Source organism: Trachypithecus francoisi, unplaced genomic scaffold, assembly GCF_009764315.1.
Source record: "Trachypithecus francoisi isolate TF-2019V2 unplaced genomic scaffold, Tfra_2.0 Lachesis_group10, whole genome shotgun sequence".
In the NCBI taxonomy this organism is placed as follows: Eukaryota; Metazoa; Chordata; class Mammalia; order Primates; family Cercopithecidae; genus Trachypithecus; species Trachypithecus francoisi.
The window spans coordinates 44,396,628-44,423,783 of record NW_022681455.1 but is presented as its reverse complement, the minus strand read 5'-3'; the positions used below and the strand labels follow the sequence as shown (position 1 = coordinate 44,423,783).

Here is a 27,156-nt window from a genome sequence, read left to right as displayed (position 1 = left end):
AGCCAATGGCATGTGTTATTTATTAGAATAGTGTCCACAGGTGGGGAGGAAAAGAGAGAGGCTGTGCCAGGATGGGTGGTCAGCAGGGAGGTGTGAGCAGGACAGCAAGCATGGAGCGTAAGAAATAAGCTACAAGTCCCTTCCCTATTCTTGACCTCTCCAGCCAGGGGGATCCTGGGGAAGCATCACCTACTCTTTAGTAAAATATACTCTGAGAGAGAGCGATGGTGGGGGAAAGCCAGCCATCAGAAGCCTGGTTTGGGAATAAAGAGAAAGGCTCTGAGCTCGGGGAGTGGGCACGGAGGTCCCACTGCTGCAGTAAACATGGCACCTGGGACCTGGGCACTGCCACCTGGAGCCCATTTCATCAGCAGAGACCGGAGAGCTGAGGGCTACAAGAAGCATCCCACCCTCCTGGGCTAGAACCTCGCTGCTCCTGGTAGAGATGGCCAGGCTCCTTCACACCTCTATCCCCACATGGTCATCTGCAGCCACTGTGGAGACAGGAAGCAGATCCCAGGGTGGGAAGAGGTGGGGGCAGGATGCTGGCCAGAGGACAGCAGAGCTGGGCGGGGGTGGGGTTGCGAAGCAGGCAGGCGCAATCCTGCAGATTCCTTCCCACCCCTCTCCAAGTACCTGTTCCAGGTTCAAGCAAATATGGCCAGTATTCTTGGGGTCCATGGTTAGAAAGAATGCTGTGTTACAGAGGAAGCGGGGGAGAGGGGCTGAGTGCTAAGTCAGTGTTCTGAAAGAACCACTCCCAACTAGGTAGGAAGGGGCAACACCAGCTGTTCCTGGCTGTTCCCCACATAAATCCCCTAGCCCAGTGGGGAATTAATGAGAGCAACTCACATAGCCTCACCAGGAGCCAGGCCCAGTTCTGAGTGCCTTCCATAGACTAACTGGTTTAACCTGCACCTCAGTCCTTTGAGGGCAGTACTATCATTATCCACATTCTAAAGAGGAGGGAATGGAGGCACAGAAAGATTGACTTGCTCAAGTCACAGCTGCCAGCAAGTGGCGGAGCTGGGCTTTGAACCCATTTCACCTGTGCCTTGTAAGGGGGAGGGGCTCTGGAGCAGCACCCATCAGGGTGTATGGGAGAGGGCCCGCAGCCCCTGGCCTAGGCTGGAGTGTGGGTAGATGCCTAACTCACTGAACATGGTCTTTAGCCTCAGGAAACAGCTGATGAAGCTGTCAAAGTCTATGATCAAGTCATCATCTGCATACCTGGCCACCAGGACCTGCATTACCTTGTTGTTCACCTTGATGCCTGAGAGAGAAAGAAGTGGGGAGGGGAAAAGTCCAGGCCTCTGGATGCTGCCATCCTCTTCCCTGCCCCAAGGCCCACACCTGACCCTTGGCCACCTGCTTTCTCAATAGCCAAGCGCATCTCATAGGAGTTCAAGGTGCCTGAATGGTCCTGGTCACACTCTCTGAAGATGTCCTGAATAGACAGACAGATGTGGTAGGGCCACGTGCATGGCATGGTGGTTGAAATAATGAAATACTGAGGCCGGGTGCAGTGGCTCACGCCTGTAATCCCAGCACTTTGAGAGGCCGAGGCAGGTGGATCATCTGAGGTCAGGAGGTCGAGACCAGCCTGGCCAACATGACGAAACCCCGTCTCTACTAAAGATACATAAATTAGCTGGGTGTGGTGGTGCGTGCCTGTAATCCCAGCTAGTCAGGAGGCAGGAGGTGGAGGTTACAGTGAGCAGAGATCGCACCACTGCACTCCTGCCTGGACGACAGAGTGAGATTCCGTCTCAAAAAAAAAAGAAAAAGAAAAAAGAAAGAAAAATAAATACTTTAGGACAGTTGGCTCACAGCAGTGGCCTAAGACACCATGCCCCACTCCGACCCTGGCCCACTCCTGATATTCCTACCATCTGGTGACCTAAGGGTTAATGCCAAGCATGGGTTGTGGGAGGCACTGGTGCCCTGCCCGGCGCTCTCTGTGTGCATCCTTCATGACTAGTTGATACCTGAGCTATACTTGTTATAAAATATTTTGACTGAGTAATATGCCACACTCCAACAGACCCTTTTCTAGTGTGTGTGTGTGTGTGTGTGTGGTGTTGTGTCTGTGTGTGAGTGTGTATGTGTGTGTGAGTGTGGTGTGGGTGTGTGTGTGTGGTTAGGGTTCTGGTTCTAGCTTCCCCTCATTAGTTCCATCTCTCCTAAGACCCTCTTTTCCTTACCCCTGGAGGCTGCCCCTTTAGTGCCCTTTACCGTCCATTTCTTGAGTTTTTTCCACAGGATCTTGAACTCTAGAAGCCCCAGCTTGCCAGAGTCATCTTTCTGGAAGGTGGTCAAGGACAGCAGAGAAGGGAGTGAAGAAGGCATCCCAGGGGACAGGCAAGCAGCGGGGCTTCCCGAGGAGACACACAAGCCCTGGGGTTCCGGTACTGGAGCAGCCAGAAGAACTGGCATCTTCTGCTACCCCAGAGTCTAATCCCCACCAGGGAGGAGGGCATGGCTGGCCCAGGGTGGCCATCTCTGGGCCAGGCTTGTAGGCAGGGGACAGGGCCAAGAGAGCACTGGACAGGAGGATACATCCATGAGGTTGATCATGCAGCGGCAAGCATCCAGGCCAAAGCCCTTGGTCTTGAAGCTTTTGACTGTGAGGAAGGGACGGGGTAGAAAGGAGAGACAGGGTAAATGAGGTATCGTGGGGGGCACTGGGAGTGATCAAGAGGGGCACAAAATATGGGGGAGGGGTCGTGTGCAGCAGGAGTGGAAGACTCACATTTGATGGCCATCCTGTTGAGCAGCCTCTGGAGCTCGTATGCCCCTATCTCCTTGCCCTAGGAAGGGGGACAGTGAACCCCACCTGGGTCCCTCCAGCCCCTCATCCCCCTCCCGTCAGCCCTCCGCCCATGGCCTGCTCACCTCTCCTGCCACTATCTTAAACAAATGTAGGAAGTCCTGGTCCATGTCATCCTCAGGGACCTTTACCTGGGGGCAAGGAAGCGGGAAAGGGACCTGGTTAGAAAACTTCCTTCACAGGCCTGGGAGCTTCCTTCCAACCCCCAGCCCTACAGCCTCCCCTCACCTCTTGGAGTTGCTCCGCATAGTTGACTTCATCCAATTCCCTGGGCAAAATCATTGAAAGCTCAAGAGTTACCAGGGGGAGGGAGATGGGGATTTCAGCAGGGTGCTCTGGGGGTCATGTCATGTCTTTGAAGCAATATAGGGGAGCTCCATGGAAATCTGGGTTCTAGTTCTAGGTCTGGTTCTGCCACTAACTGGGACTTCACCTTTTCATGCCTCAGTTTCCCTGACTGTAAAATAGGGACAAAGTGAGGGAGGACCCGACAGCAGCTCCCTGAGCTTGATATCCTGCAGCTCTTGGGTGGCAGGCCTCGGAGCAGTGAGGTGCAGTCCCTTACCATGACTCGCTGTGCTTCTCGGTGAAGACCCGAAGTAGGAAGTCGGCATCTCTGTGTGGCTCAAAGGTGGAGGGAATAATTATATATTCCCCCGGAGGCAGCCGGAGTTGGCTGCTCACCTCCCGTGAGTTGGCAAAGATCTCTGAGAAGCCATGGTCCTGATACTTCACAAAGAATTCCTTCTTCAAGTGGACATCCTGGATGTTCTGAAACTATATGCACCCTGGAGGTGGGTACAGGACTGGCACGGGAGGTTAGGGAGGGAGGGCCCCCCAAGGTGAACAGCCTGGCCGGGCAGGGTTGGAGGTAGGTGCCACCACCAACTGACCTGGCCTGGACACCACCTAAGTGGCCCGCAACTCCAATAGGGTCTCTTCCTTTCCCGACCCCTACCAGTCCCCAAGAGGGCTGGAATCCTAACCCAGTGACCCCCAGAGCCTCTCGCCAAATTCCACCCTTTGCCAATCCACTTGCAGCCAGGGGTGGGGTGGGTGTATGTCCAGGAACAAGCCCCACATCTTTATCTTCTGTACCTCCTTTGGGACCTGGGAAGGGAAGAAAGAGGAGAGTCAGATCTCTAGGGTGGTGAAGGGCCTCAGGCCTTCGGAAGCCAAATGGGATGTGTATAGTGTGTGTCTGTGTCTGTGTGCGTGTGTTTTTGGAGGGGTATTAAGAGCACTGGGACATGGGTGGTGGAGTGGGGCACGGGCTCTGACAGTTCAAAGGTCCTGGCATTAACGATCCCTCTGCTGTAGAGGTGGGAGGATTGCTTGAGCTGGAGGTCAAGACTGCAGTGAGTCATGATCATGTCACTGCCCTCCAGCCTGGGCAATAGAGTGAGACCCTGTCTCAAAAAAAAAAAAAAAAGAAAAGAAAAGAAAAGAAAAAATCCTTCAGCTTTGGGTAGTAAAGTACAGTTTATATAAGGTAGATTTTTATCATTCCAGGTTAAGGGAAGGAAACAGAATCCCAAAGATGTGAGGTGATTTGTCCAACCTCAGACGGCTGAAAAGTGAAAGAGCTGGGATCAAAATCTAGGACAGTGTTTTGCTTTTCCGTGGAACACTCATATCCTGCAGGAAGTGAATAGAAGATTGCTAAAATTGAGGATCAAGGACAAATAAGTTTGTAAAAATGTGAGTTAAACCAAGTTAAACAGGTCGCTCTATTGCAGAGGTGGCTTATCAGCACCTCAGTGTGCTTGTGTGCACTGGAGAGCTCAGGCTGGAGTAGTCTTTCCTGAGCTTTTTTAACTTGAAGATGTCTTTGAGACAGGGTCTCACTCTGTGCCCAGGCTGAAGTGCACTGGTGCGATCATGGCTCGGCGCAGCTTTGACCTCCTGGGCTCAAATGATCCTCTCACCTCAGCTTCTCGAGTAGCTGGGACCACAGGCGTGTGCCACCATGCCCGGCTAATTTTTTGTTGTTGTTGTTGAGACAGGCTCTTGCTGTATTGCCCAGGCTGGTGTTAAATTCCTTGGGCATCCTCCGAGTGATCCTCCCACCTCGGCCTCCCAAAGTGCTGGGATAACAGGCATGAGCCACCACCCCCAGCAAAAATGTTATCCTGAGGCACCAGTCTGCTAACCTGGTGGACTAATGGCCCTAAGAGTAGGGCAAGGCTTGTGTCTGTTTTGCTCACTATTGAACCCCTGGAGACTGAACAGGGGCCTGGCATACAGTAGGTGCTCCATAAAACTTGCTTATAGAAGGGAATGCAAGTGAATGAACAACATTCTTTTGGAGATTTGGAGAATTTTGAAAAGCATGGTTTGGCTTGGGAAATGCTTCTCAGGGCTTTCTCTTGGCTCCTGGAATGAGTGCTGCTGGTGGAGCAGACAAGGGGGATGGATTGTCAGCGGGGGGCAGCGTGTGGAAAAGTCTCAGAGTGCCTGGGAATCAGGACACAGGCTTGGCCTCTGACCCTTGGATGTGTGAGCTTGGGCAAGTGACTTCATATCGCTGGTCCACAGGCTCCTTCTGCTTCCTTAAAGGTATTAGTAGTTAGTACTCCTGAGACCTTTGGAACAATGCCTGGCATAAACGATAAAATCCATGAAGAGAAACCTGCTGGCTCTGGCTTGGAAAGCACAAAGCACCATTCAAGAGTCAGGGCTCAGCCTGGGCAACATAGTGAGATCCTATCTTACAAAAAAATTTAAAACAAAACAAAACAAAAAAAACTAGCAGGACAATTGCCTGCAGTCCTAGCTAGTCAGGAGGCTGAGGTAGAAGGATTGCTTGAGCCTGGGAGGTCAGGGCTGCTGTGAGCTGTAATCACACCACTGCATTCCAACCTGGGCAACAGATTGAGACCCTGTCCTAAAAAAAAAAAAGAGAAATCAGGGCTGTGAAGCCTGTTGGAGCCTGTTCCTCTCCCAGGCAGGAAGTGGCCCTGGGGAGAAAGGAGTGAGGCCAGGCGGCCAGGCGTGGTGGCTCACACCTGTAATTCCAACACTTTGGGAGGCCGAGACAGGCAGAGTACCTGAGGTCATGAGTTCCAGACCAGCCTAGCCAACATGGTGAAACCCCATCTCTACTAAAAAAACAAAAATTAGCTGGGCATGGTGCATGCCTGTAATCCAGCTACTGGGAAGGCTGAGGCACGAGAATCACTTGAACTGGGGAGGTGGAGTTTGCAGTGAATGGAGATTGCGCCACTGCACTCCAGCCTGGGCAACAGAGTGAGACTCTGTCAAAAAAAAAAAAAAGAAGGAAAGAAAGAAAGAGAAAGAGGGAAAGAGGGAAAGAGAGGGAAAGAGAGAGAGAAAGAAAGAAAAAAGAAGGAAAGAAAGAAAGGAAAGAAAGGAAGCAAGGAAGCAAGAAAGCAAGAAAGTAAGAAAGCAAGAAAGCAAGCAAGCAAGAAAGGAGTGAGGCCAGGTGAGGGAGAGTGAGTGGCCGGGGGGACCAGCCAGGCACCCACCGAATACAGGACAAAGCCAATGGTCTGCAGCTGGGTTCCCTGCTGCCGTGCATGCCGCCAGTTCTTCTGCATCAGGGCCACCAGGCAGGTGCAGACCACAGCATCGTTCTCTGCGTCATCCTCTGGGTCATCTCCCTCAGGGAGAGAGATCTTAAACTGGGGGTTGGTCCAGAACGTGCCTGTGGTGGAAGCGGGTCAGCATGGTTATATGGGGGCTTCCCTTGGCTACGCCCTTTCCAGGGTGGACCGAGGTTCCCCAGCCACACAGGAGTTGTCTCCTCCACAGCGGCTGTGAAATCTGACTAACCCCTGACCTCATGGACCCTGACTCCGGTGACTTGTGCCCCAGGTCTGGTTTCATGGTGAGCCATGGCCCATCCTTCACTCCCTGCACACCCCCTCCCCCTGAACCCCCTCACCCACCAGGGTGGTTCCTGCAGCCCCCTGCGGAGCTGCCTCTGCGCCAGCTGCCCTCGTAGAACGTGGTGTGCCAGTAGTTCTTGTAGTCCCCAGAGAGTGCATCAGGCGTGAGGTTGCAGATCTCCAGGAGCGTGAAGTTGTTCAGGAAATCTTGGTAGGACATCCTGTGGTGGGGTGGGGGTGGAGCCCATCAGCAGCACATTTGCATCCTCAGTTCCCTCTCCCTGAACCACAACCCCTCAACAACCACTCGAGCCTCTGCATCCAAGGCACAGAGAGGAGCAGAGCAGGGAGATGAAGGAGCAGGGCCTAGGGCAGTGGTAGGAAGCCCACCCCAAGCCACACTGACCAGAACTCCCCGTCCTCCATCTTGTGCAGCAGCTGCATCTGGATGTCTGGGGCCACCTCTTCCCACTCGCTGGCACTGGAGCAGAGATGGGCGGTGGAAGGAGAGGGGTGGAGGTCACGTGGCACCTCCTTCCTCTCCAAGGGACTCCCTCTTCCCTAAATGTCTGCCTGCTGGGGTGCAGAGCTAGATGAAGAATCTAGAGGGAGGGGCTTTGCCCTGTTGTACAGGTTTTTCTCCCAGACGGGATACCAGTCGGTCCACCTAGCACTGCCTGCTGTATCCTCTGACCACCCCTGACCTGGGTTAGGGGCACCTACCTGTCACTCCAAGCTCCATTCCACTCAATCCGGCCCCAGGGATTCCGGACCCGAATCAGTGTTTCCATTTTGCCTCTGTAGTGGACCTGGGTAGGCAGGGGTGGTTAAAGGTCAGAGTTATGGGGTCAGGGAGACGTTCTCCTCCTTCTCAGGGTCCTTGGGGTAGGGCACATTTCTCAGGACTCACATCCCGAAGGCCAGTCACTGAGTAAGCGTGTCCTCTCACCAGCATCTTGTCGGTCATGGACTCCAGTTCACTATCGCTGGTGACCTACAGAACAGAGAGGAAGGGAAGGTACGGAGGACCTGGACTGGGCACCCAAAGGAAGGGAGAGCTCTCCAGGTTAATTTTTTTAAACTAAACTTTTAAATTATTATCATTATTTTGAGGTAATTGTAGATTCACATGCAATTGTAAGAAATAATACAGAGAAATCCCATGTATCCCATACTCAGGTTCCCCCAGTGGTAACATCTGGCAAAACTACAGTGAAATATCAAACCAGAATGTTTTAAAAATTGTTATTATTATTTGAGACAGAGCTTCGCTCTTGTTGTTCTTGGAGTGCAGTGGCGAGATCTCGACTCACTGCAATGTCTGCCTCGTAGGTTCAAGTGATTCTCCTGCCTCAGCCTCCCAAGTAGCTGGGATTACAGGCGCCTGCCAACACGCCTGGCTAATTTTTTGAGTTTTTAGTACGGATGGTGTTTCACCATGTTGTCCAGGCTTGTCTCGAACTCCTGACCTCAGGTGATCCACCCACCTCGGCTTCCCAAAGTGCTGGGATTACAAGCGTGAGCCACTGCACCCGGCTTTATTATTATTTTTGAGATAGGGTCTCACTGTGTCACCCAGGCTGGAGTGCAGTGGTGTGATCTCGGTTCACTGAAGCCTTGACCTCCTAGCCTAGAGCGAGCCTCTCATCTCAGCCTCCGAAGTAGCTGAGACTACAGCTAATTTTTGTATTTTTAGTAGAGATTGGGTCTTGCCATGTTGCCCAGGCTTGTCTCAAAGTTCTGGGCTCAAGAAATCTGCCAACCTCAGTCTCCCAAAGTGCTGGGATTACAGGTGTGAGCCACTGTGCCGAGCCCAGAATGCTGATATGGATGGAATCCATAAACCTTATACAGATTTCCCCAGTTTTACAAGTGCTCACTTTTGTGTGCTCTATGCAATTCCATTAGTGTAGTTTTGTGTAGCTACCACCACAGTCAAGATATAGAACATTTCTATCACCACAAGCATCCCTTGAGTCGCCCTTTTATAACCAAACCCATCTCTTCTCACAACTCCCCTTCCCTAAACCCTGGCAACCACTCATCTGTTCTTAATTTCTATTATTTTGTCATTTCAAGAATGTCTTTTAAGGCCAGGTGCAGTGGCTCACGCCTATAATCCCAGCACTTTGGGAGGCCAAGGCGGGCAGATCACCTGAGGTCGGGAGTTCAAGACCAGTCTGGCCAACATGGTGAAACCCTGGCTCTACTAAAAATACAAAAATTAGCCAGGTGTGGTGGCAGGCTCCTATAATCCCAGCTACATGGGAGGGTGAGGGAGGAAAATCGCTTGAACCCAGGAGGTGGATGTTGCAGTGAGATGAGATCGCACCGCTGCACTCCAGCCTGGGCAACAGAGTGAGAATCTGTCTCAAAAAAAAAAAAAAAAAAAAAAAGAATGTCATTTAAATGGAATCACGCAGTGTGTAACCTTTGGGGGTTGTCTTTTTTTTTTTCTTTTTTCTCAGCTAATTATTATTATTATTATTATTTGGTAGAGATGAGGTCTCACTATATTCCTTAGGCTGGTCTCGAACTCCTGGGCTCAAGCAATTCTCCCACCTCAGCCTCCCAAAGTGTTGGAATTACAGGCGTGAGCCACTGCACCTGGCTGGGGCTGGCTTTTTTCATTCAGCATAATTCCCTTGAGATCTGTCCTAGTTTCTCCGAGTATCAGTAGTTTGTTCCTTTTTATTGCGGAGTAGTATTCCACGGTGTGTAATCAACACAGTTTGTTTAACCATTTACTCATTGAAGGACATCTAGGTTGTTTCCTGTTTGGGGGCTATGATGAATAAGGTTGTTGCAAACATCTGTGTACAAACATTTTTGGAGACATGTCTTCATTTCTCTGGGATAAATGCCAAGAATGCAGGGTCATATGTTGCACCTTGTGTTCATGTATTTTGTCGAGCAAATGTTGGTTGGGTGCCTACTGCATGCTGGGCTCCTTCCTAAGTTCCAGAGTCCAGCAGTGAATGAGACAAAGAAGGTCACTGCCCTCATGGAATGTGAGTACTATCCAGAGAAGATGGGCTATGAGTGAAAACATAGATAAGCAAGATAATTTCAGGTCACAATAAATGTCGGGGAGAAAGTAAAAACCAGATAGAAAGTAAAAAGGGCTGGCCGGGCACCGTGGCTCCCGCCTGTAATCCCAGCACTATGGGAGGCCGAGGTGGGTGGATCACTTGAGGTCAGGAGTTCGAGACCAGCCTGGCCAAAATGACGAAACCCCCTTCTCTACTAAAAATACAAAAAATTAGGCAGGCATGGTGGCACACGCCTGTAATCCCAGCTACTTGGGAGGCTGAGGCAGGAGAATCACTTGAACCCAGGAGGTGGAGGTTGCAGTGAGCCAAGATCTTGCCACTGCACTCCAGCCTGGGAGACAGAATGAGACCCTGTCTCAAAAAAGGAAAAAAAAAAAAAAAAAAAAAAAAAAGAAAAGAAAAAGAAAGTAAATTGGGTGGGGAAAGCGACTTTAGACAGGGAGGCAGGGAAGGCTAGTCTGGGGAAAAGGCAGCCGAACTGAATGAGAAGGTGCTGGCCATGCAGATACTGGGGGAAGAGCCTTTTGGGTGACAGCAACAGCAGGTGCAAAGGCCCTGAGGTGGGACCATGCTTTGCTTACTTCAATGGAGCAACCCATGAGGGAGGATCGCTCCACCGCCTTCCTAAGGAGCCTGAGCAGGTTCTGAGGGGGCCTCTGGAGTTGGAAGCTCTGGGCCACGCCTCCCGTGAAGTCCTCAAAGCCCTCCATAGTACTGCCCCCTGACAGTGCTTCATAGGACCCACTCAGCCTGTGGGCACAGAGAAGGCACTGTTGGGCTCTAGGATGGAGGTGAGGGAAGGGGGGGATGTCCTGCCACCTCCTCCCCTCCCCCTGATTCCAGCTGCCCAGACAGAGGCAAAGCAAGCCCCCTTCCTCGGCTCCCAGCACTTACTTGGCATATGCCTTCTCCAGCAGGGCGCTCCAGAACTCACTGCGTTCGGTTGAGTGCACGAACACCAGCTTGTCATTCTTTGTGGGCAGCCGGTCATCCACTACCACGTTCATCCACTGCCCAAACTGCCAAATCTGCGGGTAGCAACACACACCCCTTGCGTGGGAAACCTATCATCAAGCGCCTCCTAGTGGCCAGACCTGATGACACGCCAGTGTCACAGGCTCCACTCTCCAGAATCACTGAATAGTGAGGGAAAGGCAACCCAAAGCCTGGACCTGGCTCTGCCTCCTCTCCAGCTTCTGCCACGGCCTCCGGAGGGGAATTTGTCTACATGTAGCTAAGTTAAAGGGGCAGATTACAAAAATTATGTGACAAAGACTACCAGTGTCACACACACCCACACCCACAATGGAGAGGAAGAGGAGAAGGAGAAAGAGAGCCACAAATTGCTAACAACTATTTTCTTTTGGGACTTCAAAAATCAGCTTACATGGTTTCTTTGGTGGGCAGATATTTCTCTGATGATTAGCCCAAAACCCACCCTAATAAATGCTATTTTTCAAAAGGAAAGAAGCATAAACTTCAAAGCATATATGATTCTTCCCCCCGCTCCCCACAAAGCCACGGTGGCTCTCACACTATCCTTCACCTGAAAATGGAAGATGCCAGCATAGTTTTTCTTGAAGCTCTGCCCCCTGGGCACCACGCGGTACAGCAGTTTGGGGCAGGTGGTAAGGGAGCCGATGGCAGCCAGCAGCCAGCAGTCCCCTGGAAAGACAGGCAGGGCTTTGCCACCCCTGAGCAACCCCTTATGTGTGGGTGGGCCTCAGAATCCAAGGCCTAGGGGAGCAGGAACTTGACCCTGTACCCCACTCTTACCCCCTGGCAGAGACGCACCCTCCCTCAACCCTCCCACTAAAGAGCGTTCAGGAAGAAGGCAAACAGGGAGAAACTGAAGTCAGAGAGACTCTGGCGAGGTGAGTTTCTGTACATTTTCTTTTTTGAGACAGTGTCTTCCTGTGTCACCCAGGCTGGAGTGCAGTATCATGATCTCAGCTCACTGCAACCTCTGCCTCCCGGGTTTGAGTGACTCTGCTGTCTCAGCCTCCTGAGTAGCTGAGACCACAGGCGCCTGCCACCACACCTGGCTAAGTTTTGCATATTTAGTAGGGATGGGGTTTCACCATGTTGGCCAGGCTGGTCTTGAACTCCTGGCCTCAAGAACTCCTGGCCTCAAGAACTCCCGGCAAGTCTGCCAGCCTTGGCCTCCCAAAGTGCTGGGATTACAGGCATGAGCCACAGTGCCTGACTGTACCTTTTCTATTATGTGAGAGCCACATGCTTTTGTTTTCTTGAGTTTGGGAAAGAGGTACTTTTGGCCTTAGGCTCTAGGAACCTATTTTTTTAAAGTAAATTTTTATATGTAAGTAGAGACAGAGTCTCACTATGCTGCCCAGGCTGGTCTTGAACCCCTGAGCTCAAGTAATCCTCCTGCCTTGGCCTCCCAAGGTGCTAGGATTACAGGTACGAGCCACTGCACCTGACCAGTAACCTGCTTTATTTGAGACAGAGCCAATACTCTCCACATTCTTTCAACAGATCCAGTCACCTTCCTGCACCCTGTGAGTACACTGGTGTGGCCACGAAGGTCCCAAGAGGTCTCTCCCTCATGTCACCCACATTATATTGGGGACCCAGGGCTTAGTATGTACCCCAGCAGGATCCCTGGAGCTAGGCATTGAAGTGGGTATGGGGCAGTGTCCCTGGCCTGAAGTTCAGCTAAAGGGAATCCTATGGGAGATGAGCACTACAGACCTCCATTGCCACCTGTCTCCTGGGCATCTCAGCCCTTGCTGGGTGGGGTCCAGGGGCAGGGTACTGGGCATCCTAGGCCAGGCTGAGGTTGAGGGACCAGAAAGTTTCTATGATTACCAATGGCCTCCTGGCTGCCTGGAGAGAGGAATAGCAAGGACGCTCCAATCCCCCTCACCATTGGAGTGCCTGGGAGAAGTGAATTCCCTCCTTCTCCAGCACATTGTCCCTCCAGCCTACTGAGCCACAGCAGCCACAGCAGTGGCCCTGGGGTCTAAGGTCTCCTTGGCCTCTGCTCTGCCCATACCTTGCCAGTTTTTTCTGCCCCAAGGGCACAGAATTCAGTCTCAGAGAAAGCCCACCCTGGCTTTATCCCTAAAGACGCAACGAGGGATCTGGAGGAAATCCTTGAACAGGACCAGGCTTAGGGAGGAAGATCTAACCTGGGGCTTTCTATGGGAACATTGTGAGAGTGGGTTGAGTGGACCCCGTTGCCCTCCTATTTGATACCCCAGATTGATCAGGTTCTAGCACCTGTAGTGGTTTCCACAAATTCTTCAACCATCCTCCCTTCCAAAGGTAGAGCCTAATTCCTCTCCTCTCGAGTGTGGACCAGATTCAGTGTTTGCTTCTGACAAATAGAGTATGGTGGAAGTGATGATGTGCAACTCCTAAGACTAGGTCAGAAAAGGCATTATGGCTTCCTCCTTGTCCTCTCCCTTAGATAACTCACTTTGGAAGAGCAAGCTACCACTTTTTGTGAACACGCAAGCAGCCCTATGGAGAAGCCTATATGGCGAGGAACTGGGGCCTCCTGCCAACAGCCAGCAAGGACCTGAGAGCTCCTGCCATGTAAGTGCATCCTCCTAGGAGCAGACCCTCCAGCCCCAGGCGAGCCTTCAGATGATCACAGGTTGCAGATGTCTTGACTGCAACCTCCTGATAAACCCTAAACCAGACCCATCCAGTGATTCTGCTTCTGAATTTCTGACCCACAGAAACCGTGAGATAAGAAAATTTGTTGTTTTTTTTTTTTTGAGACGGAGTCTTGCTCTGTCGCCCAGGCTGGAGTTCAGTGGTGCGATCTTGGCTCACTGTAAGCTCCGCCTCCCAGGTTCACGCCATTCTCCTGCCTCCGCCTCCTGAGTAGCTGGGACTACAGGTGCCTGCCACCAGGCCTGGCTAATTTTTTGTATTTTTAGTAGAGACAGGGTTTCACTGTGTTAGCCAGGATGGTCTCAATCTCCTGACCTCGTGATCCGCCCGCCTCGGCCTCCCAAAGTGCTGGGATTACAGGCGTGAACCACTGCGCCCGGCTGTTTGTTTTTTTAAGTTGCTAAGTCCTAGGTAATTTATTATGTAGCCATAAATAACTAATATCCCCCCAGGACCCAGGTTGCAGCAGGCAGGGAGTGGCATCCAGACTTGGGAGGGGCAGAATGCATGGTGTTCTCACAGTCATCTCCTCAGAAGGGGAGGGACAGGGAAACAGAAGCAGGCTGTCTGAACCTCAGGGCTCCCTGTTTTCCAGCTTCAAAAGACATCCTGGCACCCCTCCCTCAATCCCCTTCCCCAAGTGGAGACCAGCTTCCTGTGCCCCACTCACCAAGGATCCCCTGGCAGATGTCTGTTGGAGAAATCCCATCCATGATGAACAGAGGGTTGCTTATGATATCCTGCAGTGAAGGAATAAAGGTTTCAGGGGGCCCAGGACGCCCCCTCCCCACCTTTCTCCCACCTTTGCTGGGGAATGATGCCCACCTTGAAGTTCCAGGGGAGCAGATATGAGGGGAGGGGAGAGGGTACAGGACCAACTTGGCATAGCTGCAGCCTGTGATAGCAGAGGCTGGTGGCTGATTTCCTTAGCGCTACCTGGGAGGTTTGGCTTAAGCATATTCAGAACTGTCCCCAGCTCTGATGAAGGTGGGGCCTAGTGCCAGGCTCAGAAATAGGGTGGTGGGGGATTGAAGATTCTAAAAGTGATAGAGGGATCACTACAAACTCCCCTCCGTCCATGAGTCCACGCCTCCCTTCCAGTGCCCACCTTGGGCCGCTGCCAGCAGATGTTTTGCGCATTTTTGGAGTTGGGGCCCAGGTCCTTGAAGCCCAGTGAGCTGGGTTCAGCAGGGAATAAGGGGTCCTCGAAGAGTTCCCCCTTTCTTAGACAGGCTGCTCGCAGCTTCTCAAAGCTCTGGTTACCAAAGTTGTGGGCATTGTGGTGCTGGCCCACGCCGTTGGCCTTGAGCCGGCTGTAGTTTATGTGAGCCACCATTCCTGTATCAGTATAAGTGGGCTCTGCGTAAGAAAAAATGACAAATAACGCAATTAAAAAATGTAATAAGCTGGGCACAGTGGTTCATGCCTGTAATCTCAGCACTTTGGGAGGCTGAGGTGGGAGGATCTCTTGAGCCCAGGAGTTTGAGACCAGCCTGAGCAACATGGTAAGATCTCATCTCTACAAAAAAATGTTTTTTAATTAGCTGGGCATGGTGGTGTGTGCCTGTAGTCCCAGCTACTCAAGAAGCTGAGATGGAAGGATCACCTGAGCCCTGGAGTTCGAGGCTGCGGGAGTTTGAGGCTGCAATGAGACGTGATGGTGCTCCAGTCTGGGTGACAGAGCAAGACCTTGTCTCTAAAAAAAATAAATGAATAGGCTGGGGCCAAGGTGGGCGGATCACGAGGTCAGGAGTTTGAGACCAGCCTGGCCAACATGGTGAAACCCCATGTCTACTAAAAATACAAGAATTAGCCGGGCATGGTGGTGGGCGCCTGTAATCCCAGCTACTCGGGAGGCTGAGGCAGGAGAATTGCTTGAACCCAGGAGGTGGAGGTTGCAGTGAGCCGAGATGGTGCCACTGAACTCCAGCATGGGTTACAGAGTTAGGCTCCATCTCAAAAAACAAAACAAAACAAAACAAAACAAACAAACAAAAACCCATATTGTGTGATTCTATTTATATAAAATGTCTATAGAGAGAGACAGAATGTAGATTAGGGGTTGCCTGTTGCTTAAGGAGATGGGGGATTAGAAGTTGATGGCTAAAGGGTATGGGATTTCTTTGGGACGATAATGAAAACAATCTAAAATTGGTTGTGGTGCTGGATGCATAACTTTGTGAATACACTAAAAGCCACTGAATTATACGCTTTTTTTTTCCATTTTTTTTTAAGAGGCAGAGTCTTGCCATGTTGGCTCGTCTTGTACTCCCACCACACCCAACTGGAATTGTGCTTTGGAATTATCCTTTTTTTTGGAAACAGAGTCTCACTCTGTAGCCCTGGCTGGAGTACCGTGGCTTGATCACAGCTCACTGCAGCCTTGACCTCCCGGGCTCAAATTATCTTCTCATCTCAGCCTCCTGAGTAGCTGGGACCACAGGTGTGTGCCACCATGCCTGTCTAATTTTTTAACTTCTAATTTTTGTAGAGACAGGATCTCACTATGTTGCCCAGACCAGTCTTGGACTCCTGGGCTCAAGCAATCTTCCAGTCTTGGCCTCCCAAAGTGCTGGGATTACCAACATGAGCCACTGCACCCAGCCAAATGGTACACTTTAAATGGGTGAACTGTAGGGTATTTAAATTGTCTCTCAATAAAGCTGTTTTTTTTTTTTTTTTTTTTTTTTGAGGCGGAGTCTCGCTTTGTCGCCCGGACTGGAGTGCAGTGGCCGGATCTCAGCTCACTGCAAGCTCCACCTCCCGGGTTTACACCATTCTCCTGCCTCAGCCTCCCAAGTAGCTGGGACTACAGGCTCCCGCCACCTCGCCCGGCTAGTTTTTGTATTTTTAGTAGAGACGGGGTTTCACCATGCTAGCCAGGATGGTCTCGATCTCCTGACCTCGTGATCCGCCCGTCTCGGCCTCCCAAAGTGCTGGGATTACAGGCTTGAGCCACCGCGCCCGGCCAAAGCTGTTTTTTTTAAAAAAAAAAAAAAAAAAAGGTCTCCAGACCATCTAAACAGATGCTGCTTTTTAAAAAAAATTTTTTTGAGACGGAGTCTCACTCTGTTGCTCAGGCTGAAGTTCAGTGGCACGATCTTGGCTCACTGCAACCTCTGCCTCCCAGGTTCAAGTGATTCTTCTGCCTCAGCTTCCCGAGTAGCTGGGATTACAGGCGCCAACTGCTACATCTGGCTAATTTTGTATTTTTAGTAGAGATAGGGTTTCACCATGTTAGCCAGGCTGGTCTCGAACTCCTGAACTCAGGTGATTCACCCGCCTCAGCCTCCCAAAGTGCTGGGATTACAGTCATGAGCCACCACGCCTGGCCTAGACGCCACTCTTTTAAGGAGAGTGGAAATAATGGAGTGTAGAGAGCGGAGGGCAGAGGGAAGGGGCTGCTGGGGGTGGGCTGGGTCAGGTAATGGCTGAGCGGGTGGCACTGGGTGAGTGTCAGGGTAAGAGTTGAGTCAGGCTGGCTGATGGATCCCAGGCCTGCTGGTGGCTTGGGACTCTGGACACCCTGCCCACACCTCCTCCCCCAGGGGGACTGCAAACTGCCAACATCCCTTCCTGAGGGTAGCCTCTCCTCCCCGCACTGCCCTCCCCACACAACACAACTGACTTCCCCCACCAGCAGGCCCAGGGGAAGAGAAGAGAGTGAAGGAGGAGGAAGAAAAAGGGAGGCCACAGAGCCATGACTGAGTCTGCAGTCCTACCCGGATATAAGCCCCGAAGCTTATCCTCCTGTGGTCCATCCAGGTTCTCTGCTGACTCTGGAAGACTCGGCCCTAGAATAAGAAAGAGAGTGGGAGGAGGGGAGGAAGGCTGTGGTCTAAAGTTAAACAAAGCCCAGCTGGGGCTGGGGTATAGGAAGATTTTAGAATGAGGAAAAGAACTGGGTTGGGGTGCTGCTACAGGGAGGGCAGCAGGATTCTGGGGTTGTTTACAGGTGAGACTCTGATTGAACCCACAGAAGGGCGAGACCCCAGAGGCAAGAGCAGGAGGTCTCAGTTATTCCTCCTCCCCTGAGTAACAGAACCAGGAGACTAGTTATAACAGCAGAGCTGACAGCACTGAGCACCTTCTCTGTGCCAGTCACGCCAGCCCTACAAGGGGGTACATGCAATACCCTGATTACTGGAAAAGGGAGCAGAGGCCCAGAGGCTAAGCAGCTTGCCCAAGGTCACAGTGAGGGTTGGGTGTGGGATGAAGTCCGTACTGCAGACCCTGGACCGAACTTGCAACCTTCACCCTATGCTGAGTCTCCTGAGGGGAAATGTTTCTCCTCAGTCGAAAGCTGACAGGACCTGCCCCATCTCTGTTACAAAGGCATCCACGGACGATTTGTTGCTGAACTTATCCCCCTTCCTCTTGCCACTGCCCCAAGCAAACCCCTTCTCCTGTTCCACACGAGTACCTCCTTGGGATTTCCTCAGGTCCTATGATGACCCCCTGTTCTGGTTCCCCAAGATCTCAACACACTGCATCCCACATCAAAACAGTCACTGAGTCCTTCAATGACTAGGAATCCCCTCCTAGGACCCTAATTTCTCATTGCTACCATCGCTGGCCGAGGCCAGGGCCTTCAGACAACCCCCAGATCTCAAATGGCCTCTTGTCTCCTAAAGACCCTCTCCAATTCATCACATATGTTGCCCCCACCACATACCACACCAACTCCCTTTGAATGAGATTTTGAACCCTTTACTTCCTCCGGAAACTTCCAGGATATCGCTTTGCCAGCAGAATAAGGCCAGCCCCCAGAGCCCTCTCCAACCCTGGGCCCACCACTCCCAGTACAAACCCATCCCCTTGACCCCTCTTGAGTGTTCCAGACTTGGGGAGACCCTGCCTGGCCAAGCAGCTCTCCTGAGCTCTGCGTCCCAGGAGAGACAGTCTCTCCAGCAGTCTTCTCAACCTAGTCCTCCCCTTCCCTCCACCTAGCCAGAGACCTGGGGATCTTCCCAGACCCCATCACTATGTCCTTTACATTGTCTATTGCACCCTCTTAGCATCTCTCCTGTCCTCCCCCACACAGCCCACAATAGGGGCTGCCCCTGTGCAGAGCCACATCCGGTGCAGTAAGCGAGGACTGGAAGTCAAGCATCCCCTCACAGGGAGGCCTCCCAAAACATCACTATCTCCTCATGCCTCAGTTTCTCCACCTGGGGGATGGATGATATTCTAAAGTGTTTGCATTTGTTTCTGACACAAAACTCACTCAAGAAATTAACCTTAAATAGCAAAAATCTAGGCCAGAAGAATGATTCCCTAACTGTCCCTTTTCTTCTAACATCCTCCTCCCCCACTAGTTCTCCACAGTGTTAGCTAAGATTTTGAAAATGTGAACCTGGGGCGGTGTGGTGGCTCACCCCTGTAATCCCAGCACTTTGGGAGGCCGAGGCAGGTGGATCACTTAAGGCTAGGGGTTCAAGACCAGCCTGGCCAACATGGTGAAACCTCATGTCTACTAAAAATACAAAATTATTAGCCCAGTGTGGTGGTGCACACCTGTGGTCCCAGCTACTCCTGTGGCTGAGGTAGGAGGTGGCTTGAACCTGGGAGGTGGAGGTTGCAGTGAGTTGAGGGAGCGCCACTGCAGTCCAGCCTGGGTGGCAGAGTGAGACTGTCTCAAAAAATAAAAATAAAATAAAATGCAAACCTGATTATAGATACTGTACCCCCTCCCCAATACTTTAGATGTGTCTCCCTTGTTAGCATGACAAACCCAAACCAGGCTGCCACCTGCCATCTGGCCCCATGCCTTTCTGCACAGGCTACCCTCATTCCTCTTGCCGTCCTTGTGCCTCTGCCTGCAATCATTCCTGATCCCATGCTCACAATGGGTCCACTGGGAAAAAGTCCTGTCCAGCCTCCCAGTGCCTGCTTGATGCTGCCTCCTCTGTGAAGCCTCCCCTGTGGTGTCCACACAGAACTTGGGGCTGCGCTATCTTCCTACACTTTTGTTAGGACACCCATCACTACCTGCCTTCCCTGAGTTGACTTGTCTGCCTCCTCTGTGAGGCTGTGAGCTCTCAAGAGGAGAGGGCGAGGCCACCTTGTATACTACTGAGTTTCAAAATGCTGGCTCAAAAATGTTTGCAATGAATGAATGGATGCCTTGCTTAGCATTGTGGTTAATTTTTCATAGATGTTTTCTCTCTCCCACCCCTCCCCTACTCCCTATCCTGCAGCAACCCCAATATACAATATATTTTGTTTATTGTTTACCTCCCTCATGAGTGAAAGCCTGTGAGGGCAGGGATTTTTGTCTGTTTTGTTTGCTGCTGTATCCCTGCTGCTGTATTGAGTACATAGTAAGTGTTCAATATAGATATACTTTTTTGAAACAGAGCCTCACTCTGTTCCCCAGGCTGCAGGGCAGTGGCAGTTACGGCTCACTGCAACCTCAAACTCCTGAGCTCAAGCAATCCTCCCTCCTCAGCCTCACGAGACCAGCAAGGGGAACATAGTGAGACTCCTGTGCCTACAAAATAAAAATTTAAAAAAATTAACTGGGCATGGTAGCATGTGCCTGTGGTCCCAGCTCCTCAGGAGGCCGAGGTGGGAGGATCGCTTGAGGCTGGGAGTTGGAAGCTGCAGTGAGCCCTAATCCTTCCACTGTGCTCCAGCCTGGGTGACAAAGCGAGACCCCATCTCAAAAATAAACAAACAAAAAATAATAAGGTTGAGGAGACTCAGGATCCTGAATTTTGCTTCTCCATAGAGCCTGTAACTTGTGATGAGAAGATATTAGGAATCCTGCCTCAGTTATGAGTAGTGAGCACTTATATAGAACCTTCTAAAAATAATAATAGCTAGCAGCGTTTGAGGGCTCACTACAATAGAGCCTTTGGCTTGTGATGAGAAGATATTAGGAATCCTGCCTCAGTTATGAGTAGTCAGCCCTTATATAGCATTTCTAAAAGTAATAGTTAGCAGCGCGACATGACCGGCACTATTCTAAACACCCTACATGCATTAGCTGATTGAATCCTCACAACAACCCCAATGGTGAGGCTTACTATTATGACTTCCCTGGTGTAGACAGAGAAACTGAGATAGAGAGAGGCTGAACTTCCTCAGATGCAGTGGGCATTAGAGTCAGGGCAGGCTGCTCTATGCTCTCAACCATCGGGCTCGCTGCCTTGCTGGGAGGTTGCCATGGTGAGGGGCCACGGCTGTGCTGGAGAAGGATGAGTAAGTTAGCGGGCCTTGGTGCGTCCCCTTCGTCCACTGTACTGCCACTTGTGTGTGGTCTTTGTGAAGTCACCTCCCGTGTGGAGCAGCTGACAGGGGGTGTTGAAGATGGATAACGGTGTTGGAAAAGGGATGGCTTGTCCCTTTTTAGCAGAGCTAATGCCCTGGGCTGCACTGGAGCCAGAGTGTCAGCTGTGTGACCTTAGGTGAGTTGTTTGACCTCCCTGAGCCTTGGTTTCCTCACCTATGTAGAGGCTGCTACATTCCACATGGGAGGGTGTTTCAGGGTTGAAGAATGCAACATGTGTGGAAAAAGACTGGGGTTTAGTAGATGCTCAGGAAACATTAGACACCTTCTCCCCACTGACCTGGCTGGTCAACTGGTATTTGTTGAGCTCCTTCTAGGATCACATGGCCTGTGCTCTGTGTCACATATGCGTCCCTCCATCATCGGATTTAATGATACTAGTGATATTACTCCAATATTGGAGTCATGTGTGTGCTTGTCTGTCTTTGCCACTGGTTTGAGCTCCTGAAAGCAAACCCCAACTCATGTTAGGCATGTTTTATGAAGCATTTATTCTGGGCTGGCACTGAGGGGTCAAGGTGAATGCACCCCCAACATGGAGCGTGGAGAAGACCCTCCCATGCGATTCCTCCGCAGGTTCAGCTCCAAGGGCCACAGAGACAGAAGAAGGTGCAGGAAATGGAAAGCAGTCCTGAGAGGGGAGAGCTGAACACTTCTGTTTCAGCCCCTGATCCCTATTTGTGAAGCTGGCAGATCAGGATGACTATTCCCATCTGACCTGGGTGGAAGCCAGGGCCTCCCAGAGAGTTTGAGTCAGACGTTCTCAACCCGGGGTGATGATGGCCCCCAGGGAACAGGTGGCAATGTCTAGAGGCAGTGATGGTTGTCATAACTGGGGCAGGTCTCGGGGAGCTACTGGCATCTAGTAAGTAGAGGCCAGGGATGCTGCTGGGCACCCCTCAGTGCAGAGGAAAGCCTCCACAATAAAGAAATTTCCAGTTCAAAATGTCAAGAGAGCTGGGGTTGACAAACCTGGGTTGAGCCAATCATCTAAGGCCATTCACACGATAAGGCAAACCACTCCATGCCCTTCCACCGTGCAGTCACTCCAGGCAGCCTCTACCCTGGCTGCTCCAAGGACTGAGGGTGTTGAGCTCTCCTGGGGGCCTGGAAGGACCAGGGAAGATGCTGTTGTTGGAGAAGACTGAAAGAACATCAGAGGGCAGGCCAAGGCACTTCAGGTTCCATCTTACCTCCCTTGTCTCATTTCCCCAGAGCCCTCCGTCCCCTAGTCACCACCCAGCCCAACAAACCATTTCTCACTGTCTGGCCCCCAAACCCTGCTTCGAAGCTGCATACCCAGTCCCCAGGGTGTGAGGTCATTACTCAGCTCTGACTTGCAGGAAGGACTGACACCCCTATCCACACCGCCACAGTTGTCATGGAAAATGTCTTTAGGCCGGGCACTGTGGCTCACACCTGTAATCCCAGCACTTTGGGAGGCCAAGGCGGGTGGATCACCTGAAGTCAGGCATTCAAGACCAGCCTGGCCAACATGGTGAAACGCCGTCTCTACTAAAAACATAAAAATCAGCTGGGTGTGGTGGCACGTGCCTGTAGTCCCAGCTACTCAGGAGGCTGAGATAGGAGAATCGCTTGAACCTGGGAGGTGGAGGTTGCAATGAGCCAACGTTGGGCCACTGCACTCCAGCCTGGGCAATAGAGTGAGACTCTATCTAAAAACAAAACAAAACAAAACAACAACAACAACAAAAACAAAAGAAAACATCTTTTTAGAGAGGGCAAAAGATCCAAGCTGTCACATGGGCTAGGAGCGTGAGCAGGCTGAGACAGACAGACCAAGGCTGCCTGTGGGAAGCAGACAGATGGCCAGAGCAACACAGTAGCTCCCCTTATCCGTAGGGGTACCTTCCAACACCCCCAGTGGACACCTGAAACTATGGGTGGTACCAAACCCTGTATATATCTTTTTTTATTTTTTTAATTTTTTGAGATGGAGTCTCGCTCTGTCGCCCAGGCTGGAGTTCAGTGGTGCGATCTTGGCTCACTGCAAGCTCCGCCTTCTGGGTTCACGCCATTCTCCTGCCTCAGCCTCCCAAGTAGCTGGGACTACAGGCGCCCACCACCTCGCCTGGCTAATTTTTTTTTTTTTTTTTTGTATTTTTAGTAGAGACAGGGTTGCACTGTGTTATCCAGGATGGTCTCGATCTCCTGACCTCGTGATCCGCCCCCCCTTGGCCTCCCAAAGTGCTGGGATTACAGGCGTGAGCCACTGCGCCCGGTCCCAAAAGCCTGTATATATCAATACTATGTCTTTCCTTTATGTTCATACCTATGATAAAGTTTAGTTTATAAATTAGGCATAGTTAACATAAGCAGTTAACCATAACAAGTAATAAAATAGAACAAATACAACAATATAATATCAGTAATGTGAATGTGGTCTCTCTCAAAATATCTTAATGTTTTCAGATTGCAGTTGACAGCGGGTAACTGAAACTGCGAAGCGTGGAACGTAGGGGCTGCCGCATAAGGCACGAACGGACAGGAAGCTTTCTGCTGCAGCTGCACATCCTGTCTCCTCCATCAGACTGAGAACCTGTAGATCGGTTTTAACTAAATCTATTTTATTTTACTGACCAAAAAAGTATACATCTGTTGTGTACGACATGGTGTTTTAAAATATGTATTCATTGTGGAATGGCTCAGTTGAGCTAATTAATATCTGCATTACTGCACACATTTGTTATTTGTTTGTGGTGAGAACACTTAAAATCTACTGTCAGTGATTTTCTTTTTTTTTTTTTGAGATGGAGTCTCACTCTGTCGTCCAGGCTGGGGTGCAGTGGCACAATCTTGGCTCACTGCAACCTCCACTTGCCGGGTTCAAGAGATTCTCCTGCCTCAGCCTCCTGAGTAGCTGGTATTATAGGCGCCCACCACCACACCTGGCTAATTTTTGTATTTTAGTAGAGACAGGGTTTCACCATGTGGGCCAGGCTGGTCTTGAACTCCTGACCTCAGATGATCCACCTGCCTTGGCCTCCCAAAGTGCCAGGATTACAGGCGTGAACCACTGTGCCTGGCCTCTCTCAGTGATTTTCTAAATGCAATACATTGTTATTAGGGGACTGTAGATTTAAGGACAGTTTCATTTCCGGTGCTGGGAAAAAACTAAGATATTGTCTCAGCGAACTTTGAAAAAAATAATTAATTAATTAATTATATTTTGAGATGAGGTCTTGCTATGCTGACCAGGCTGGTCTTGAACTCCTGGGCTTAAGCTCAGGGCACTTCTGAAGAACAAGGACTGAGTTTGGGGTCACCTGCTAGACCTAAACTTCCTAGGGTCAGGTAAACAGGGAGGGCCTGAGAAGTTGGGAGGCTGGGTCTAGGGGCCTATGGTTTCACGGTGCCCTAGGCTGAGGGTGAGGTACAGGGCTGACCTTCTGCTGGCCAAGGCTGGCTGCCCTCTGTGCACCCCAGCCCCATAGGAACAACTCAGTTCTGCCCAGCCACCCGCTTCCCCTCAGCCCACTCTTCCCCATCTCCCGGAGTCTGGTCCCAAGCTTGCCTCAGCTAGTCCTGCCCCTGCCACCCTGAGGATCTCATCTTCCTGGGCTGAGGGACCTGCTTTTCTAGGCTTAGGAGAGGTTTTCTCTGTTCCCTAAAGTTTTCTTCTCTACTTGGGCTTTTTCACACAAACCCTTTTCCGCAGCAGCCATGACAGTGGGATGGCCAGTCCGTCTCCTCGCCCCAACTCCAACTGTCAGTGGAGAGGAGAAAGAGTTCCTGTCCGGCCTACCACCCAGTCTGACCACCAGTGGCCTATCCTTCCCCAAACAGTCTGAGGAAGAGGCCCAGGTCTTGTCCTTAGGGAGCATCCAGTCTGATGGAAGAGTCACTGTCTGTACCCTAAAGGGGCACCCAGTCTGATGGGGGACACAACTCCTTCCCTGGGGGGAGACTAGCCTGCAGGAGGTACACGAGTGGGGTAAGGCCCCATGAGTGCCTACCTGCGGAGGACAGCATGCTGGTGGCTAGCTCGGTGCTTGACAGTTGAAGGTTCTGCTGGGAGGGGGGGAAGAGACCCTCCCCCTAGAACTCTCTCACTGCAGTGGGATTCCTAGGTCAGCAGCCCGTTTAACAGCTGCCTTCCCTTTTCTCCTTCTCAGTAACCTAGCCCCTTACCCGGCTGAGGGCTACCCGCTTTAGGGACAGATGACCCAGCACCCCCGCCTCATGCAGACTCCACCAGCCTGGCTGTCCTCACTGTATCATGGTCATCCCATCAGGGTAGGTCCCAGTCCCTTTCTTTCAGCCCAAGGTTTCCAGGAAGGGGTTGTCCCTGACACACCAACCTGACCTTTACATCCAGAAAGCCTTCCCATTCCCAAAACCTCCTTTCTCACTGACACGGCATTTTTCCTGTGTTGCTGTCTTCACATGGCACCCTCCTCTGTGTCTCTTCTTCTTATAAGGACACCAGTCATATGGGGCCAGGGTCCCATGCATTTCAGTATGACCTCATCTTAATTGAACAAATTATATCTGCAACCACCCTGTTTCCACATGAGGTCACATTCGGAAGTACTGGGGGCCAGGACCTCAACATGCTTTTTTGGGGGACATGATTCCACCTGCAACACTCTCCTTGCCTGGCCCCAGTCTGGCATGGTTAGGCCACTGGTCTGACCACATGTCCCACCTTTGCACCGGAAATGGGGAATGCTTTGAGCTAAGAACTCCGCTCTGGAGTACAGTCTTCTCTAGAATGTATGATGGCTGAGGACAGGGACTTTCAGGTCATCCCAGTGCCCCTCAGCCCTGCCTGGTACTAATCAGGCACAGAACAGGTGCAAGAGCACCCAAAGGGATCAGAGAACCTTGTTCCAAGCTCCGATACAGGAGCCGACCTCGGGCGAGCCCTCCCCCTTTCTCCTTTCTGGGACTCAATCTCCTCATCTATGAGAATATTAATTATGGTCTGTTATTATGTGCCAAACACTGGGCTAAGAACTTCCTGCTTATTTAATCCTTAAAATAGCTAGAGGCCATGACATTGCTATTCCCATTTTATAGATGAGGAAAGTGAGGTCCAGAGGTATGATGCAACTTGCCCAGGGTCACACAGCTGTTAAGTGGTCGAGCCAGGATTTAAACCAGTAACTTCAGCTTTTTTTTTTTTTTTGAGATGGAGTCTCGCTCTTTTGCCCAGGCTGGAGTGAAGTGACGTACTCTCGACTCACTGCAACCTCTGCCCCCTGGGTTCAAGCGATTCTCCTGCCTCAGCCTCCCAAGTAGCTGGGATTACAGGTGGCCACCACCACACCCGGCTAACTTTTATATTTTTAGTAGAGATGGGGTTTCGCCATGTTGGGCAGGCTGGTCTCAAACTCCTGACCTCAGGTGATCCACCAGCTTCAGCCTCCCAAAGAGCTAGGATTCTGTACAGGCATGAGCCACTGCACCCGGCCATAACTTCAGCTCTTATCCGTGTCTTCTGCTGTCCCCAGCTGTGAAAGGAGGAAGTGGACTTTGGGGATCCTGTGGTCTCCCCTGCCAACTCCTGATTCCACTATTGCACCTCCTGGATGCCTCTAATGTGATCTACCTGGACTTGAACTCTGTGACAAGGTGCCAGGGGCAGAATGCAGGCAGGCACGGGTGTTCCTCTCTACTCTGGGGAAGGGCTGTCCTCAGGACTCTTGCTGTGGGTGCTGCTTGGGCATTATCTGGAGTTTCACATCTGGAAATGCTGGAACCTGGTTTTGAACTTCAGGCCGTGCAGGAAAGGGAAGGCATGCTGGGCAGATGAGGAATGAGGGGGTCTCAGCTAACCAGAGGTGGGGGCTGAGGTCTGTCCAGGTCATGCTTTGCAGACAAGGGGGCTTGCCAGGCAAATGGCAGTGGCGTGCCTGCCCATCCATACAGAAAACAGGCTTCGGGAGCACCGGGAAGCCTTCACACAAACCAAGGTGCTCCTTTCAAAGCCATGCCAATTTTTGCCCAACCACCAGCAGGCACTCCCTTGGCCCCAAGACTTTGGGGACTCTATTTGGGAGTTCATGTTTCACAACACTGCAGATCTGATATACATATGGAGGCTGAGGCCAGGACCAAGGCCTCAACTTTCACCTCCACTGTCACTGGCCCACCCTCCACCCACGGCCTGCTGCCGTAGACACTGGCCCTCCAAGCTGTGTTTGCCACAGCTCTCTGCAGCCTGGGGCTGGACCTTGGGCACTCTTTGCTCCTGCTCCTTGCTGGCGCCTGGGCAATCTTTATCAGGGTTGCTGTGTTTGCTGTTCCTGCTGTTGGTGGTTTCTTGTTGACTTTTGTGGAACCTGGTTCTCCTCCTCCTCTGAGGTCTCTTTTCTTCCCTCTAGGAGTTCCTTTTTCTTCCTTTTCTTCAGGGTTACAAAGCCATTTAGTGACAGAATAGGGACTGGAATGCAGGCCTCCTGCAGTACATGCCGTGTATGCATGTGTGTGGGTGCGGACCATGGCTCTGTGGGCCTT

The 27,156-nt window shown here is 51.4% G+C and overlaps 1 protein-coding gene and 1 long non-coding RNA gene across 6 annotated transcripts; one reads left to right on the top strand and one right to left on the bottom strand.

The window, feature by feature from the left end:
* CAPN11 (calpain 11) lies at positions 1–24,704 on the bottom strand. 5 transcript variants are annotated; one of them, XM_033217309.1, is made up of 23 exons: positions 24,651–24,704; positions 17,102–17,173; positions 14,488–14,738; positions 14,050–14,119; positions 11,281–11,399; positions 10,629–10,762; positions 10,316–10,484; positions 7,592–7,675; positions 7,405–7,490; positions 7,088–7,162; positions 6,742–6,902; positions 6,319–6,497; positions 3,929–3,940; positions 3,396–3,607; positions 3,059–3,098; positions 2,896–2,961; positions 2,753–2,810; positions 2,560–2,624; positions 2,236–2,304; positions 1,369–1,447; positions 1,157–1,273; positions 637–695; positions 1–494 (listed from the first exon to the last, which is right to left on the bottom strand). In XM_033217309.1, the coding sequence occupies exons 1-23, from the start codon at positions 24,664–24,666 to the stop codon at positions 468–470; spliced, it is 2,220 nt and encodes a 739-aa protein (XP_033073200.1). In that variant the 5' UTR covers positions 24,667–24,704; the 3' UTR covers positions 1–467. The 5 variants fall into 5 exon arrangements, with proteins under 5 accessions (XP_033073200.1, XP_033073202.1, XP_033073201.1 ...); XM_033217311.1 differs by having other exon boundaries at positions 4–494; positions 1,231–1,273; XM_033217310.1 differs by lacking the exon at positions 637–695 and having other exon boundaries at positions 4–494.
* LOC117087287 lies at positions 3,507–26,952 on the top strand. The gene is made up of 4 exons (XR_004438747.1): positions 3,507–3,624; positions 13,168–13,295; positions 24,810–24,930; positions 26,151–26,952. It is a non-coding gene; the product is annotated as an uncharacterized LOC117087287 (long non-coding RNA).
* The last annotated feature ends 204 nt before the right edge of the window (positions 26,953–27,156 follow it).